At 38.9% G+C, this 18,169-nt stretch overlaps 1 protein-coding gene across 20 annotated transcripts in view; it reads left to right on the top strand.

The window, feature by feature from the left end:
- Window positions 1–18,169, top strand: part of LRCH3 (leucine rich repeats and calponin homology domain containing 3) — a 64,006-nt gene that overhangs the window by 17,699 nt on the left and 28,138 nt on the right. For 16 of the 20 annotated variants that reach the window (XM_027464743.3, XM_027464758.3, XM_027464753.3 and 13 more), the window contains exons 2-9: window positions 8,286–8,430; window positions 9,949–10,075; window positions 10,402–10,507; window positions 10,690–10,826; window positions 11,805–11,914; window positions 14,651–14,744; window positions 15,502–15,622; window positions 17,992–18,140. In XM_027464743.3, coding sequence (XP_027320544.3) covers window positions 8,286–8,430; window positions 9,949–10,075; window positions 10,402–10,507; window positions 10,690–10,826; window positions 11,805–11,914; window positions 14,651–14,744; window positions 15,502–15,622; window positions 17,992–18,140 — 989 coding nt within the window. The remainder of the gene's footprint in view (window positions 1–8,285; window positions 8,431–9,948; window positions 10,076–10,401; window positions 10,508–10,689; window positions 10,827–11,804; window positions 11,915–14,650; window positions 14,745–15,501; window positions 15,623–17,991; window positions 18,141–18,169) is intronic. The other 4 variants (XM_072042545.1, XM_072042546.1, XM_027464751.3 and 1 more) reach the window with 1 other exon arrangement.

The following is an 18,169-nucleotide window of genomic DNA, read 5'->3' as shown; positions in this document are numbered from 1 at the left end:
GAGTTCCTAGTCTTCTGTTTTCCTCCTTGATCCCAGATTTTTCTTGATTTGGTAGAATATAAATAGAAGCAGAATTAAAGTTCTTACAGATCTTTGTACACAGATTTTCCTAGTCTGAACGGTGGATAGTGAATACTACAGAGACTAACCTCAGTTTTATTTGATTAATTTCTTATGCAAGTGATGTGGTTTAGTGGAGACGAGTTGAAGGGGCAACTTAAAGTTAAAAACTTAGCGTAGTTCAAGTAACTGGGGACCAGAGTCTGCAAAATTCTGTTGTATGACTCTTAGTAAGATGTTTCTGAGCTAAAAATAAAAAAAAGAGGTTTCATTTGGTAACCTCTGTGTTGAAGCAAGAGGTGAATGCTTTGGCCAAAATCGCTACATGCAAAGGATTTGTAAGAACTCTTCAGGGGAAGTGAGGGGTTTTCTTGTTTTGTTTCAAATAGTTGGCAAGAAACTTGATTTATTTTGTAAAAATATCATGAAAACAAAGCATATCCAGAGGAAATACCATATGAGAAACTTTGATCCACACATCTGAAACTTGACAATGGTTTGGCAATGATGCGAAGCCCTTTTTACAAAGGGCAGCGTTAAGCAGCGTTGGGTAGAAGCGTTCTTGCAAACCTTGTCTTTACAACCTTTGTGTGCAGCACACGAGGCAGGAAATCTAGAGGGCTGATTCCAGTGCAGAGTGCAGTCTTTTGGTTCGTTCTGTGTGCTACACGGTGTGGTCTCAAGGTGGTGAAACAGACCTCGGTGGTGAGCACCTCTGTGTTCGAGGCACAGCACCGCCGAGCTGACGTTTGGAACAAACCGCTGACTTTTGTCTTGCTTTTTGTATCTGCAGAAATGATAGCCTGTTCGTCTTGTAAAAAGCAAGCTGGTTCTTGGCTCCAAAATGGTAGTCCCTGGAAATGGTTAAAAGAGTTGAATGCTGCTGGTATTCCTGCTAAGGCAGGATGTGATCGTACGCACCAAGAGCGGGTCTGCTGAGAATTGAAATGCGAGAAGTGTATCAAGGTCAAATTGCGTGTCAGTCTAACTTGCCTAACCTCATGAAATATTGGAAATTGAAACTAGGAATATAGGGCTACAAAAATCATGTAGGTTAAAGGAAAAAAGGAAAAGAAGGAACAGTTTCAGCTCAGGCCAGTAAGTGCCACCCTCTTTCTCCTTGACTTAATAGGTTTCTGAGAGGTGTATCTAAGATGCGTGGGGAAATAATTGGGAAAAGTTCAGGTCTGACAGGACTAGCAGGTAGAGGGTAAGTCAAGAGATGACATTTCTGAGGTTTGTTTTAAATTAGGGTATGACAAAAGTGGTGGTGTTACATCACAGCAGACAGGAAGAGGTAAAATCACCCGTCCTGTGCCAGGAAATCCTCCAAGTATGAACTGAAGCTGTAAGCATGCCAGAGTTTGCAGTGCTTAAAAAGAAAGCTATTCCTATGTAGCGAGACCATCAGTATTAGATTTATAGCACAGGTGTTTTTTATGATTTATTTTTTTTTTAGTTTTCTTGCATAGGAAAAACATGTAATAATAGCAGTAACTCATCTGCTTAGGGCTGTGCTTTCGTTTTATTCATTTTCTTTTAGTAGCTTTATGGGAATGTTTTCCTAAAAATCAGTAGGGCTGCAAGTATTGCTCCTAGGTTTTCATTTCAGTTTCTGAAATGTTTGAGAGGTGAAACACACCAAGTCATGAAAACAGTATCAGCATGCATGAATTTATTTGGCTAATGGCATGGATGACAAACTAACGAAATTGGAGTTACGGTTTGTATAACGATGTGCTTCGAATGCATTTGGAACTGTAAGTAATCGTCCTGAGAGAGCTGGCCCTCAGTGTCACACTTGAGCTATCAGATGACACCAGGAAGCTCCTCAAAAGGTCTGTTTTGTGACATTATCTGCAAGATGAGGCTTGTAACCTCAGCAGTGAATTCCCAGGGAGCAGGCTGCCTTCAGGAGCAGCGGTTGTAAAGGAGCTGTTCAGGTGAGCTGCTTTCATGTCTGCGAGATGACATCAGCTACTTCGCTGTTTTACAAGAAGCTGATGATAACAGAAGTCGTGTTATCGTTGTGAAACCGTGGAGTTTGCTGCCGGTTTTTAAGCTGTGTATGTGAAGAAACCCATCTGCACAGAGATTTTGACCGTGGTTCTTGACCAGCTGGCCTTTGTCACCGTAAAGCAGTTCCTGCTGCCTCTTTCTGTCTGTCGTTACCCTGGCTATCAGCCTCCTGGTCATGGGTTGGTTGACTTAATTATTTATTTTAAAATAGATTTTGTCTGTCATCTTCAGGCTAATGTATCTTAGATTCATCTGGCGTAAAAGGAAAACCGTGAGAGTGCTTTTCATTTACAACACAGGGAAAGCAGAACGTTTTCTTGCCCTTCGGTGAGGTATAATCTCAGCTGAGGTCAGTGTACAGCAGCAGGCAGCGATGCTAGGATTGCCAGGATTCAACCACGTCACAGACACCAGTCTCATTCCTTCACTGAGCGCCGTCACAGCTGATGTCATGACACGTCACGACTGGGAGCCCATGCCTTGCAGCTGCTGTCCTTGTCACAATCTTTCACATCAGCATTTTGCCAGGGGGTGTTACGGTGGTTGCTGACTTTTGGGATGTGATAGACAAAGATCTCGGTTTTGCTGGTTTACATTTTTAGTTTAAAAGAAATAAAACCTTTATGGAACGCAGGCAAGTCTGCAGTGACAGAATTCTGATTTTTACCAACAAAGTTTTGTATCCCAGGCCAGGCTTAGGGCTGCCTTTCGTTGTCACAGTCGGTTGGAATGAGACGCCGTGCTCCCGCTGCAGCAGGCTGGGCAGGCTGATCATCTCCCCAGGAGCTGGAATTTGCCACCACCCTGATGGTTTGAGTGCCAGCAGCAGCTGAGCTGCAGCTCCCTCCCGGCCCAGCCTGGGCAGCGGGTTCAAGCACCCGGTACCTTAAACTTGGTCTTGGTGCATCGGGGTTTGTCGGAGACACGTTTGTGTTACAGCTGAACTTCAGCAGGGCTCTGTTGGCACATCTTGTTGGGTATTACTGTCACATTCTTCTTTGAGCAGAAGTTTACATTTGATGCTGAGTGATGCAACTTTAACGTAGCGTATTCTCGATTTGCATTTACCCCTGGCTTTGCTGGCCTTCTGAGTGGAATCCCAATTAGGATGGAAAAGGTCAGTGATCTGACTCTGCTCTGAGATTTCGTTTTGTGTTTGTGCTGCTGGCTGTTTTATCTTCCACAAAGAGCTTAGCTCCAAAGAACGTTTCCCCTTTGCCAAAATTCCACAAGATCGTGCCTTCAAGGAAATGCATCCATTTTTAGCAGGCAAGGAGAACCTTTTTTTTTTTTTTTTAAACAGATTCCTTTAGATGGTTACTTTAACCCATTAAAGCCGAACACAATTCATTCCTGGTTCAAATTACAGTAGCTGTATTTTACTCATTTGTTTCGTTATAATAAAATTCAGCATTTGTGCTTTTGAGAGGGAATTAGTGTGCTTGCTCTCTGCATTTTGTGGTATGTCAAGGAAAAAAGGGTTTACACATATTAATTCAACTATTCTGCATCACACTGATTATTGCTTGCTTGATTTGGCGGTTATCAATTACTTCTTAGTTCATGCTACAATATTTGTAAAAAAAAATATATATATATTAAAATGTAAATAATATCTCAGTGCAGCATTGCCACTTTTCTGAGAAATGGAGAGAAATCTTTGTACAAATTTTAGCTTGCACAACAGTTCATACTATTAACACCTTTTTATTTTTTGGTTGTTACTAACCAGTTACTTTATACCTGCAGTGACAGGAGAATATTTATAACTAAAACAAGTCATAGTTGTCAAGATATTTTTGATGAAATGGCTTTTTTTTTCGTTTACCTCACTTCCACTTCCTCTTTTGGAAAAGCACCAGATGCTGCCATCCTGCAGGTATATAGCCTGGAGTGCTTTTTTCTTTAAATATTTACCTCCCAGTTTTGTTAGAGCTGTTCCTTTCATTCAGATATTTTTAGGAAGAAGGTGGGGAAGAGGATGGAGTTGAATTGCTTCGTACAATGACTGCTGTACTCAGCCCTGTTTCTGCTCCCATTGAAGGTTTTGGAGGGGGGAGACTTCCAGAGGAAGTGGCCAAAATCAGAAATGTCGCTGAGGCTTAGGATGCGGTCGTGGAAAGCTTAAATTCTTGTTGGAGTCTCCTGCAGGACAGGAGAGAATTGCAAATTACCAAAAGCAGTTCTTCATTTGCAGATTTAGAGCTCTCGCTCTGTTTTATAATAAATTTGCTTCCTTCTTATTCTTGAAGTGCTCTTGTTTTATTCTACAGCTCTACCTACTTTTATAGTACTTGCCTTTTTTTTAATGTTCCTGGCAGATCTCCTTAATTCTCCCTTTGAGCACATGAAATCATAGTTACGTTGTGTGAGATGACATTGTCATGACTATCATGTGAGTAAATGCTGCAGCATTATCAACCAAACTTGTAATTGGTTAGACCACTTTTGAATGATTTAAGGGACTGTGCCGCTGTCCCAAATTTAGCTCCAGCTTGATCTGCTTTCCATTGAATGAGTCCTAGACCAAAATGCCGAGTTTTAAAAATCACTGTAGATTGAGAGAAGTCTGGAAAAACTTAGTCGTTGCTGCTAACCGGCTTTGATGTCTCTTTTCTATCACGCTCTGAGCTCATTTGTTGTTTAAAAAAGTGTATTTTCATTTCTTCCTACCTAATCTTATTTTGCAGGGAGTTATTTCTAAAGAAATACTGAATCATAGCTCAGAAAATACAGTTTGTGTCTAGTACTGGATGCTATGAGGGTCTAGGCAATAGTACAATGTGTAAACACGGGATTTTAAATATTCTTTGGAAAGATAAAGCGAAACAAAAAGTAATTGAGAGACTTCTCATGTTTGTGGTTAAAGCCTTTCCAAAACAGTGAAAACAAACTTTTTCTCTGTGGCTCTTCTGCCAGAAAACATGGTTCATTACTTGGGAAGTCTCGTTCTTTGTTAAAATGAGTAGTATTGAAAACAGGCAGCGCAGCTGTGCGAAGGAGGGAAAAAGCTGCGTGCTGGAGGATGTCAGTATCCTGTGGTACAACTCAGTCCCAGCCCCCAAGGTCCCTAATAAACAACAAAAAAAACACCTTAACCCTTAGATGAGGACCAAAGTTGTAAGTAATTATTTAAAATAGACGCTTAAGCATGTGGGCAATGGAGAAGCTGAGCATTCTTCTACATTACTCGTGCTTATTTCTGAAATAATTTGCATTATTTTCCCTTTCCAATATGTGACAAACAACTGTGCTGCGAAACCTTATGCAAAGTCATATTAGAGATGAGTTCAGTGATTGCAACTGCTGTGGTTGGCTGTGCTTACTATGAAATTTGCAGGATGCATCACTTTTGTTTGTGTTGGGGCTGTGTTTGTTTGGAAATCACTCTTCTCCTACATTTTAGGACAATGTTGGCACAGAAGAGGTTCCCCAGGGGATGTCGCAATTCTGGCCATCGCATTGTTGCCTAGTTTTAGTGCTATTCCTCTGCCTTAAATCTGCTGCAGCTATATGGCTTTTATTCAGAGGGAAGTGGGTTGGGGTTTGCTGTCATTTTTAGTAAATCACTAATGAGAATTAAATTAGGGAAGTAAAGCAAAATAAACCCCGGGACAGGCTTGTGTCTTACAGGAGATGGCTCGTACAAAGTGTGCCCACTGCGTAAATTCACTTTGAAAGTGTACACCGTGTCCCTGCAGGGTATACACGGATATTTTATTGCTTCCTTTACTGTCTGCAGATTCTGATCAGTCTTAATTTGTTCTCTGTCTGCGCTTAGGCTGGAGTTCGGAGTTTAAGGCAGCAAAAGGAATCCCTGCCAGCAGAACAAGGAGCTCTGCCACCTGCACCACCGTTTCCCTGCTGCTCACGTAGAGTTTGGTTGATCAGAAAAACTAGGTTTAATTCCCACAAATTGTGGCAATAAAAAGGGCCTGGGGCGAGCAATGGAAGTAAGAAATCTCGGGGTCTGGCAGGAACGGGAAGTAGGATCCATCACGGTGGTCTGGCTTGGCATTTGACGTGTTTATCTGATGATTTATCAGGATTAGGACATGGTAAGATTAGGATGTTTATGGAAGCTGTCTTCAGCAATCAGTAAGTGCAGGTTTTTTCTCAAAAAAAAAAAAAAAAAAAAAAGCTTGACCTCTTTCTCAAAAAATAGAAAAAAGAGGAAAATCCATAATCCTGATTTGTTAAAAGGCCATTCTAGATATTCACTGCAGACTTAATGTTAATGGCTTCTTTTGGTTTGTAGTTTTAGCTCCCACTGTTAGAGCTGGTCAGAAACGTTGAATTAAAAATGGTGACTTTCCAAAGTCAAGTTCAAAGTTAGTTTAAGCTGAAGGCAAGATTGATGTTGATATAAACTGAAAAGAAAACCCTTGGTGTGATTTTTCCTACTTTTTGCTGAACAGGCAATGAGTTTTGTTATGTTCCCCATTACTCTTTTATATCCATGGATTAGAGGTTTCCTTGATCTTCATGTTTTCTTGTGTGTGCCTTACACAAGCTTATTTTGTATCCGTTGTATTCTTTGCTATAGTTGACTTTGGTCTTATCCGTAGATTGGATAATATGGTCTCTTACCACTTACACTACAATACATCCAAGAGTTTTTCCCTGCAAAGTTCAGTGTGGTGCTTCTTTCTTCTGAGATTTTTAATTGCTGGTTCTCTATCAACAGTAGCTTGTGGCTTTTTCTGACCAAAGTTGTAAAAATTGAGACAGACATAGCATCAGCTCCAGCTGCCCTAGGAGTAACCTTTTTTCCTTCAGCACCATAGAGCCGCATACACTGAAACAGAGTGGTAGACAAGAGCTCTGCAGGGAGGGCTTTTTTACTCTGTAAAAGCTTCCCTTTGTTTAAAAATAACAATAATAGTCCAAGACTCATGAGACCTACCTGAATTGTCAGCCTTTAAAAAGTAATCTGTATCGGATGGTTCCTTTGTGGAATAAAGCTTATTTTATTTGAAGGATAACCCCAAAACTCATAAAGGATAAGAACCAATAAAGAATATAGCAATTCCATTTGGATATTTGCTTTGATCATTCACAACGCTGATTTAGATTAGTTGAGCTTTTACAGTGAATGTCTGCCTGCTTAAAAAGGTGTGGGTGAAGTCAGTTTATTACCAGGCGGTATCTCTAAAACTCCTTCCTGGTGCAAAGTCATCTTTCTTGTGCTCTTAATGGTGACCATAACCCCTGTCAGATCTGGGTGTGTTAGGAAGTGGGAGCTACTGGTGTGTGTTTGTGAGAACTGTCCTTTGGCATTCATAACCGAGAGCTTGGCTTGACCTTTAAGGAGAAAATAACACTTTGAGCCGTGTTATTTATCACAATGCAGCTTTCACCCTTGGACTCCTCCAAGTAACGCTGATGGATACACGTAGGACTTGAGTTTGGACTGGCTGAGGAAAAATGTTGATTCTTCAAATACAAATATTTGGTGGTAGTTTTGATTAAACTTTGCCTCTTGCCCAGCAGAGAATGTTTGATCACATAGAAATAGTAAATCTTGCTGCTAGTGGTGAGCAGGCATTTCTCTGCTACCAGGACAACTGGTTATTGCATTACGTGATCGGGATTTCAGGATTGAACTGGTGTCTTTGTGAATGGGGGGATGCTTTGGCCGTGATATAGAAGGCTCATATATGGTGTGTGCCCCATGCTTCCCTTACTGGAGCTGTTATATATAAATGTGCACCGTGTAAAGTGAATATTTTAGACTAGAAGTTGAACTAGAAGCTGAGATTTTCATGTGACAGAGTAGCCTAGCAGGGGGCTGAGAGAAGAGTACTTGAGGGTTTTGTTTGTGTTTCATTACAGCACCACTCACCCTATACAAAATCCATAATCTAAAGGTGGAGGAGCTGGTCCTGGAGCAGATTTGAAGCTGGGCTTTCAACATCTTAAACTAACTCCCTTAAGCTTTAAGTGGTTAGGGATGCAAAAGCGTGACTGTGAAAGGAATGGAGCATTTGTCTCTCTTTCTCATTGTCACTACGAGATTTTAAGATGTTAATTTATTTCCTGTGTAATGTGTAAATCACTTTCTAATCTTGAAAACTTTGCAGGCAGGATGGCAAAACTGCTTCCTGTCCAACTCTTCCCACTATGTCATGGCAAACATACAGATAATACTTGCCCTCATTAAATTTTAACATAGCTTCACGGAATTTTTTTTTCTTCCCCTTCAGATTTGTCACGGAACAGACTGTCAGAGCTTCCAGCAGAAGCATGTCACTTTGTCTCCCTTGAGAGCCTTAATGTGTACCAGAACTGCATTCGATACATCCCAGAGGCTGTTTTGAACTTACAGTCTTTAACGTTTCTAAATATCAGGTAACAATTGTCTTTAAAACTTTGCTTTAGCATCGGTAATCTGGGTTGATCAACTTTGGTGCATCCATAAATAATACAGGCACAGTGTGTGATCATCACATTGTTATATTGTGTGTCATTGAAACAAGGCAGCCTGTACCAGTCTCACTTGGGTAGATGATGGAACACAAGGATTAAACAGCAGCTTGTAGAAGTGGAGTATGAAGAGGAAAGCTTATTCCAACTTGCATTACTCATAATAAGTTCCAGTAATTCTCATGTGAAATACATCCATGCTGACTGAAAAGAGAGGATAGAGTTGTTGGCTAATCTGTAAATTTCAAATTTGAGCACCTGAATAAGCTTTATGGAATTGACCTTCACTGTACTAGTGGCTTTTAAACAGCTTTCTCAAGCAGGAACACCTACCTGCCAGTGCTAAAAGCTAATTGGTGCAGTGTATCCTATGGATAAAATTCAGCTGTGTACAGTATTCTCCGTTTCTAAAAACAGTCTTTTAAGAGGTGATGAAAGGTCTCAATTACAAATTGTCACTGATAGCAATCAAGAAGAATGTCAGGCTTTTTCATTCTGGTGTCGTACTTCTGCCAATTTAGTTAGCTTGCTTTTTATTGCTGGTGAGAGTTATAGGAATAGGATATAAATAAGGTATGGATTTCCTATCGCTCTGATCTCTAGCAGGTACAGTCCAAGTATAATCCTTTGAAAAGCTATTGTTGATTCAGCTACTGCTCAGATATTTTTAATAGCAAGGAAATCTGGGCTTCAGGCATGAAAAAACAGCATATTTTGGTAAATGTCAACATCTGATCAAAGCCTTAGTTAAGATCCTTAGCTACAGTCATAATAACTTTCATTGTAAACATCCATGCTTTGCTCTTTGCTATGTTTTATTTTGAAAGATAGTCTTTCTCCTTTTATAATCCATTCTCATCCTACTTGATTCTCGTCTGAGGTTACAGTCGAGTCATATGATCTCATACTTGCTTTAATAGTAGTCTGTTGTGAAATGTACAACACTGGATTTTGAAACAACCAAATCCATCCTGGCAAGACTTGTGATCCTCATGACTTCCTGAATATTTCAAGTGTATTTCTAATTGTGTATCTATTGAATTTCTCAGTGGAGTTCTGTATGTGCTGACCTGCAATGCTACCCACCTGAAAGGCTTTCGCACCATGTTCAAACATACTAAGTTGTGACAGAGAATGCCCCGTTTTCAAAAGTCCCAAAAATATTTTGTATAGCTGAGTTCAAAAGCATCAGATCAGGCTTGGTATTTGACATTCTAAGTGTGTTCAGACACAGCTGGATAAAGCAAGTAATGGTTCAGGGAGCAAGGAAGTTTTCATGGAACTAGTTTTACAGTAATTATATTATTTAAAAAAAAAAAAAAAGAGTTGATTGTCAAAACGGAGTGTGCTTTTTGTGTATATCTTGCATTGCATTTTCATTGCTTTTGAGAGGTGAGCTGTCATGAGAGTTGTAATGCTCTTGTTTTCCTTCTGTCCAAAAAGCCGAAACCAGCTCTCAACGTTGCCAGTACACCTCTGTAGTCTACCACTAAAAGTTTTGATAGCAAGCAATAATAAATTGGTTTCAATACCTGAAGAAATAGGACAGCTCCGACAGCTGACAGAGCTTGTGAGTATACAATTATTCTTTAACCACCAATATTTGATCTTTAATTTAATTGACTTAATTAAATGAATTAAATTGATTTAACTATGCGTAATAGGTTCAGATGTTCTTCAGATAAACTGCTAAAAACAGGGCAGTAATTGGGATCCTATCTGGGGATCTGCGAGATTAACATTCTGTTAAGAACTTTGTGATTGTAAACCAGTCATTGCATGCAGCAGCAAGTTATTTAAATCTGCTTTTAGTCTAAGAAGGTTCTCTATCTACTCTAGTATCTCCAGTTATGTTGTGTGGAGTGTACTAACACACTCTTCACTCGTGCTTTGTAGGATGTGAGCTGTAATGAAATACAAACAATACCTCCGCAGATTGGCAATTTGGAATCTTTACGGGACCTAAATGTCAGAAGAAATCATCTGGTGCGTTTACCTGAAGGTGAGATAAAGGCTGTCAGTTGTAACAGCAGAAACTTCAAGCACTTCTGTATTTTTAATGCCTTTTTCTTCCCCTGAGAACTAGAAGCAGATACACTTAATTATTTTGTAAAGTACATGTACAGGGTTTTTTATACTCTTGCTTTTAACTCTGCTGAATTATTGTTTATTTTCTATCTGCAGAGCTCGCTGAGTTGCCTTTGATTCGGTTAGATTTCTCCTGCAATAAAATTACAACAATCCCAGTTTGTTATAGGAACCTCAGACATCTGCAAACCATCATGTTAGAGAACAACCCTCTCCAGTCACCCCCTGCACAGGTAAACTGCAGCTGGGAATTCAGATAACTAGGTCAATTAAAAAGGGTGGAACAAAGTTAAAAGCTGAATAAATTTTATTAGAACCTTTAAGAACAAGAGGACTTTACATAAATTGTATTCCCTGCAAGTGTTAAATATACAGCACAGCTTGAAAAATCCCTTTTTCTTTTATTTATTGCATTAGAAATCTCAGCTGTGGGATTATACTAAAAAATCCACTATTAACATTCTGCTAATATTAGCTGAAGATACCAAATAGCTTTAGGAGATGTGTGGGAGGGAGGAAACTCTGTTATGGAAAGCTGTTTTTGTGCCACTCAAATGTCAAAATTTTGACTGAGGCCTCGGTGCTGCTGTGCACCAATTCACTTTGCAGCAGAATGATCAATTTGGCATTGGAACTAGAAACTGCAGTATGGCTAGTGACTAATTTTGAATGCAGGTATATTAGCCATTGAGAATTACAGATTCTGCTGTGAGCTTCTGCTTCTGAATCTACAGTGGTACTTGCTGAAATCTGTAGTTTCCACAGGCTTTTGCCTCCCTTTAGAAAGCAAAACTGTGATTGTCTTCAGTCACTTTAAGTAAGAGCTTGCTTTGGCAGTCTGCCACTGCCATTCAAAGCAGGACATGGGTAGGATGCATCTGTTCTGATGCCAAGGGTATAAATTCTAGTACTTGTACATACTTAAGTCTATTTTTCATGATGAAGTTTCAGCATCCAGCTGACAGAGTTGTATGCAGACCAGATGTACTTGGAGGACAGCATCCATTTGTTTAACAGGCATCTCGTGACTCTCCACTACAACTGTTCATGTAAAATGCACAGAGGTTAAAAGAAAAGATGCATTGGTTGACATAAATGTGCTCATTTATCACCCTGCACTGCAGGTTAAATCTCTGTTAGAGTATTTTGAAAGTATGTTGTAAAATTATAGTTCTTTCCTTTTTTTTTTTTTTTTTTTTTTAAATTCATAGATATGTATAAAAGGAAAAATCCACATATTTAAATACCTGAACATAGAAGCATGCAAGATAGCTCCAGACTTGCCCGATTATGATAGGAGACCAATGGGATTTGGATCTTGGTAAGTTTTGCACCATCAAGGTTTCCAGTTTTGATGTCATTCAGGAAAGTTTTGTCAGCAATCTGAATTTGAAAACAAAATAGACCCAAGGATTGTTCTTTGGTAAGTTCATTGATGGAGGTAGCTTTGAAGAATGTAATTTTTTTTTATCATGGTACATTCTAGCGAGGTACTACTATTTAAGAAACAAAGAGATGTTCAGAAGAAACCTTAGCAATATCATATGAAAGGCAGTACTAGAGTTAATTGTACAGTATAAAGCATATTCTTAGTATGGGGGCATGCTGTCTTGTTGTTAACATGTTCAGTTTATAAGATCTCAATATATTCCACATACTTGCTGAAATATATCCCTGCTGTGATTTTTAACCTGTTGTACAGAATTTTATAGCTGCTACGCTCAAACTGCAGGTGTAAATGCTGATCTCCACCCGGTTAGTAAATTGTTATTCTTGGCAAGCTTTCACTTGGCAGTATTGCTTAGCTTTGTAACACAAATATTGGAACAGTCAGCCGTATCAGCTGCTAAATTAAGATGTCTAGAGAAAAGCAGGAGTTGAGATTTATTTCTGTTATATGATAGAGAAGAAAGGGAGTCAGTGAAGTATGAAACTAAGTGTATATAAAAGTTACCTCAGTCGTCTTGGAAGGTGGTAATAATGTGTGGAGGAGTAAGTTGCTAAAGGATGTACTGCAGCAGTAAAACACAGATCAGGGGGCCTCACAATAAATCATCACGAGTCAGATTTGTGAAGAAGAATTTGCACGAGGAACTGACAGAATGATTTCTTATCAGCACTGACTGTCTTAAATTATTTTCTGTCTGAAGTCAACATATGAATTGAATATTTTGGGTGCTCCTCACTTTCCTAGAATATATGCTGTTGCTGACAGTCTCTGTGCAATACTTGGGATACCATCCTGCTATTGAAAAGAAGAGGCTCTAAAAGACAATCTATGATCTCTTTTTTTAGAGAAAATCCCAAAAAAGGGTTCTCACTTACTGACTGTTGTATTACTGTCAAGGTTTTCAATAATTGCTTTTCTGAAAGGATAATTTTTGTTTTAATCATAGCTTGGAAATATGAATGCAAAAAGAGAAAAATTGTATCAAAATGCTTTTCCATTTTTGAGATGTAGCCAAGGAGCCATTTTGATGCTCTTCAATTCTTTGTAACTGATCAACTTAGAACAGGGTTCTCACAGCTCCTAGGAATATGGATGTATTTAAAATGTAATTAAACTGCAGATAGATTTTTTTTTTCTTCTCTGAGCCATGTTTTACAACCGTTAAGTATTGTGAACTATCAGTGTAAGTGTTGTTCTGTCATCAGTGTCTCAAATTTATAGCTCATTAACTGCACTCAGCAGTTTTGTCTTTTTTCTTCCCAACCCTAAAGAAGGGAGGTACTTTTTTCCCCTTATTTCTTGCAGAGGCTTTTTATGCAGATGATCTTTCTGTTCAAATACTAGACCATAATAGTGTGACTCTCCTGAGTTAACCTGAACTCCATGCAGGTGCAAGAACTTGTCTTTTGGTGTCTGTTTGCAGAAGTTTTAACTGCACAGAAGTAGATGGATAGCCTAATATTTCTCATCTGTAGCTCCCCATCCCTCCTATAACTTCGCTTTTTTTTTTTTAAATGTCTATCTGAAAATGTAAGTAGCCCTGGGTCTGTAAGTTTTGAAAGCCCCATGCATGCATATGTGCTGCTTAAATAATAGTAATGAGTAATTTAAAAATAAGTATTTCCTGAAAGAGGGATTTTTAGAGGGGAGCAGCAACTTGAGAGCAATACCAGTGAGAAAATGCCTGGCAATTTGGTTATGATGGGGTGAACCAATTAGCTTCCTGAAGTTCTTCCTTGTGTATTATGTAGTAATTACTGCTGCAGTTCTCCCTGGGGCATCGAGTGCCAGTAGGACAGTTGAGCCATTGTGAAACGCCATCTGCAGTGGGTCAGACAAGTCCCATTGTCTCTTTACTGCAGCTATCTGCAGCAGTTGCCAGGCTTGACATCTGTGATGGCTGTACTGCTGAATTGTGTAGTTTCTGAGCCCAGAAATTTAGGGATCTTGTATGGCTGTTTGTTTGTGTGTATTGTAACACCAGGCACATGTTTAATGCCTTTGTCTAGACGTGTCATCGACAAAGTCAGACTCTGTAGATGGAAGCCATACTTTAATATATTTTGAAATATTTGAAATACTGCCCTGCTTTCTGTACTACGTCTTAGGTAGATAATTAGGATACAGAAGATAATCACATAATACATTCTAGGTAACTTTGTGTAGAATAAATACATTTTGCTATGCCTGTATTTTTTGTAATTTTACTTGCTTTTTGCATGTTTGAGGAAAAACTTTGTGAGAAGTAAACAAAAGTGGTTTTCAACCAAAACATACGAGTAGTGGAAAATGAAAGCTTGACATGCTGAACTGTGAAGTAATAATGAGACCACTTTCCTGTTTTCTTTGTCAGAATTTCTGTTTGGGAAACGTTTGCAGTATGAATAAATGCTTTGGTCAGATCAGCTCTTAAAATGCAGGTGAACAGCTGACTGAGCTCATGCCTCTTGTTCTACATGGCAAATGCAGCACGATGCTTTCTAATATGCTGAGCTTGTGAAAACACTGCAACTGTGCTTGGTAGCCTGTTCTACCTCTAGTTCTGTAGTAGCTCACAACTTTTCAGTGACTTCTATGTTGCACTAACTAAACCATTGTGTTTGACAGCCACGAGGAACTTTATTCCAGTCGTCCTTATGGAGCGCTTGATTCTGGCTTCAACAGTGTGGACAGTGGAGACAAAAGATGGTCAGGGAATGAAGTAAGTGTTGCAACTTTTTTGAGTGCCATATTTTACAGGAAAGAAAAATAGTAAGTATACATCTGGAAGCATATTCAGTAGGGAATGTGTATATGTTAGTATGGAAATTGCATTCATCCAATATTTGTAGATTTATTCAAGTAAATCAAGCATAATTTTATATGGGATGCACATGAAGTTAGAAATGTGCATGACAGATGAATTTACTGGAGCACAAAAGATGAGGAAAAGGGAGTTCCTCATTTAAAAAAAAAGTCTTAGATGTCATTAAAATAATGAGTCATCTTCATTTACTTATGAGTAGTTGTCTCAATAAAATCTGAACACAAAAATTGAGCTTCAAAACAGTGTCTCCTAGCAAGGAGGTTGTCAATTTTTCATCCCAGGAATCAGCACCCTTTTTCTCTTGGGACAGGTAGAAAAGGCAGTAGCCAAGATCTAATGTGCTTCCTTGAACTGCTTTCTGTATGCCTCTTTGTGCTCCTAGCTTGGTTTTAGGAAGAGTTGTAGGAGTTTTGTCCTGGGATGTTCTCAAGCACTTGCAATTATTCCAGAGAAAAGCTGTAGTCAAACTGTGTTTTGTTTGATTTTTACTTTGTCATTAAATAAGCTTTCCTAAACAATACACCTTAGCTATATTTTGATAGTGTTTTATACATGCAAAAGAAGACAGTTGAAGTAAAAACACAAATCAAGAGATAGCAACTTGCAAGATGTTTCCCAAGAAAATGTTTCTTCACCGTTTGTTTTTCTAAAGCCAACAGATGAGTTTTCAGACCTCCCTTTACGTGTGGCAGAAATCACTAAAGAACAGAGACTGCGAAGAGAAAGTCAGTATCAAGAAAACCGGGGGAGCACAGTTGTAACTAATGGTGGAGGTAAGTAGTGATCTTTGACTAATAGTATTTATTGTTGTTATTATATATTTCAGAATATTTGCTGTAAACAATAGGTTGTCTAAAGACAAAAAAAAAAGGAGAAAGATATAGATAGAATTATTCTGAAAGACTGTTGTGTAAACAGAATGTTAAGTATGTTGCAAGGCAAACTCAATTAGCATTGAAATTAGGATTATCTGGGAAACATTATGTTAGTTTCTGCATATGTGCTAGGGTAAAATTGCCAAATAATTTGAACAGTACGTAGGAATCTTGAACTTCAGTTCATGGAGGTTTGCTGCTTGAGCTACTGGGAGAATTTGTAAATTGGCTGTGCTCTATGTTGACTGCTGTCAGAACTGGACGAGCAGTTTTGTCAGGGAATTCCATGTTTTCAAGCAGCAGATGTGCCTTGTTCAGGAATCGTAGGTTTTAACACAAACACATGAGCTTGTTTTTCTGTACTTCCTCAATTTGTTGTCCTGCAGTCTGAAAGCAGCACCCTCCTATTTGGTCAATAGATGACAGTCCTTCCCACGTGTCTTGATTTCCACGGTCCTTCTCTATTTTAACTTACAATAATCCCCTGCTAACACTGGCTTGCAGTTCAGTCCTCTTCTTGTTACTATGACCTGTGTTAGCGTTCTTTCAGGCTTGTTAGTTTGTCTGTTTTTTCAGTCATTCCATATTCTCCATTTCACACAGTACTGGTTATCGTATCTCTCATCACCACATACACTGATTAAGTTTTCTTTTTGCTTAGCTGCTCTCTGTTTTCCATTTCCCCTAAGGGTTCCAGTTCATGTACCCTGAGTCTCACTCACTCTTTTATTATAAATAAAAATATTTTTAACCTCTCTCTTGCAAGGGAAAGTGTTCTCTTCCCTCTTCTTCCCTCCTCACCCTATTCAACTTTTGCCATCTTCTTTTCTTGGTCTTATTCTTTTCTGCTACAGTGGTTTTGTTTTCTTCACTAGCATGTAGAAATACCTGAAACTTTTTTAACTCACACTCCTCTACACATTAATAGATTAGAAAAATTAGTTCAAACGGTTACATTCTGGCAAAGCTAGAGGAATTGAAAACATGATGTTATAGGAAGCTGTGGGCAGCCTTAATAGCAGGTAACACTGTGCCAGCTTTACCTCTAAGACTAACTTTGTTCTTTGGGTTTTGTACGCCAGGCATTTCAAAAGGCCTCACTAGTCCTTTAAGTTGGAGTTCAGTCAGTTCACGAGTAGGAGTACTGGAGAGCAGTACAAGCCATAGCATGTGCTGTCAGTGATCCAGGAGATCCTTTCCAATTTTGTGTTCCTAACACAGTTACTAATGCCTTTCACCCTCTGCTGTATTGTTGTTGTTAAAGTTTAATAAGGTGGTGGTTGTTGTGGTGTGGTTTTTGTTGTGTGTTTTTTTTTAATTTTGTTTTTTAAATATTTGAAACTGAGATGGAGATTTAATGAAGCCAAAATGTATAGGAATGCTGTTTTGGATGGGTGTAGTAGCAGAGGAGGTGGCTTTGGCAGTAACAGTTGCTAGATTGTGTGGTGAAGCAAAGAGAAGTCTGTTTTAGACAAGCAGGAAAGGGGCGGGGGAGTAGAAAAAGAATGTCTGCAAGAGAGTCTAGAGAAAGTTTGGGGACAGTTTTAAGAATGAGAACCAGCGCTCAGAAAAAGAGCTCATGCCTTACCCTGCACCCATGGCGCAGTATTTTTCACCTAGGTAGTTTACTAGATGTCATGCTTCTCAGAATTCTTGGGCAGAAGGCACATTCTAGGTTTATAAAATAAAATTTGGAGGTGCTTTTAGGTGCTTTTGAGGTTTCTGTTGCTTTCTGTACTACCTACCATTATTTCCACATTTTTTATTCTTTGCATTTGCATCCTGGTAACTCAGTCACACTGTCCTCTTTTGTTGTTCTAGTAATAAAGTACTAGTAGAAGTATGTCACATCCATCCTAATTTGTCTGAAGGAGATGATTTAGCAACAAGATAAATTGCTCTAAACATACACAACTCATTGTGCAGTCTTGATGTTAGGTGATAGATTTTGATAAATACTTTTCAGCATTGAGAAAGTAAAAAATTCATTTAGTCACTACTAAATTATCTGCAGCTGGCAATTTAAAGCTACATGCTTGATATGTTTATCATTGCTTCTTAAAAACCATTAATTTTATCATTATTTCCAAATCTGATGTTTAACAAATGTTAGTGGGCCAGGCAGAATTCAGTACTTTTCAGGCTGAGCTTTCCCAGATGGAAGAAAAACAGTATGGTCTTAGTTCCTGACACTGTTTTTGTTGTTTATTTTTCCCCTCCTGTTGGTCATCTAATTATGGGTGTTTCCTTTGTGTATGTATGTCAAGTGGAACATGATCTCGATCAGATCGACTATATTGATAGCTGTGCCACAGAAGAGGAGGAGGAAGAGGTGAGGCAACCCAAGTGCATGGACTCAGACAGCCTCAGCTCACAATTCATGGCATATATTGACCAGCGGCGAATCTCTAATGAGGTGGTGCTTTTACTTAAACTAGTTAAATT

The sequence above is a fragment of the Anas platyrhynchos genome, chromosome 9 (assembly GCF_047663525.1).
Source record: "Anas platyrhynchos isolate ZD024472 breed Pekin duck chromosome 9, IASCAAS_PekinDuck_T2T, whole genome shotgun sequence".
Taxonomy (NCBI): Eukaryota; Metazoa; Chordata; class Aves; order Anseriformes; family Anatidae; genus Anas; species Anas platyrhynchos.
Note: the sequence above shows the minus strand (reverse complement) of the source record. Positions and strands in the feature narration are given on the sequence as shown.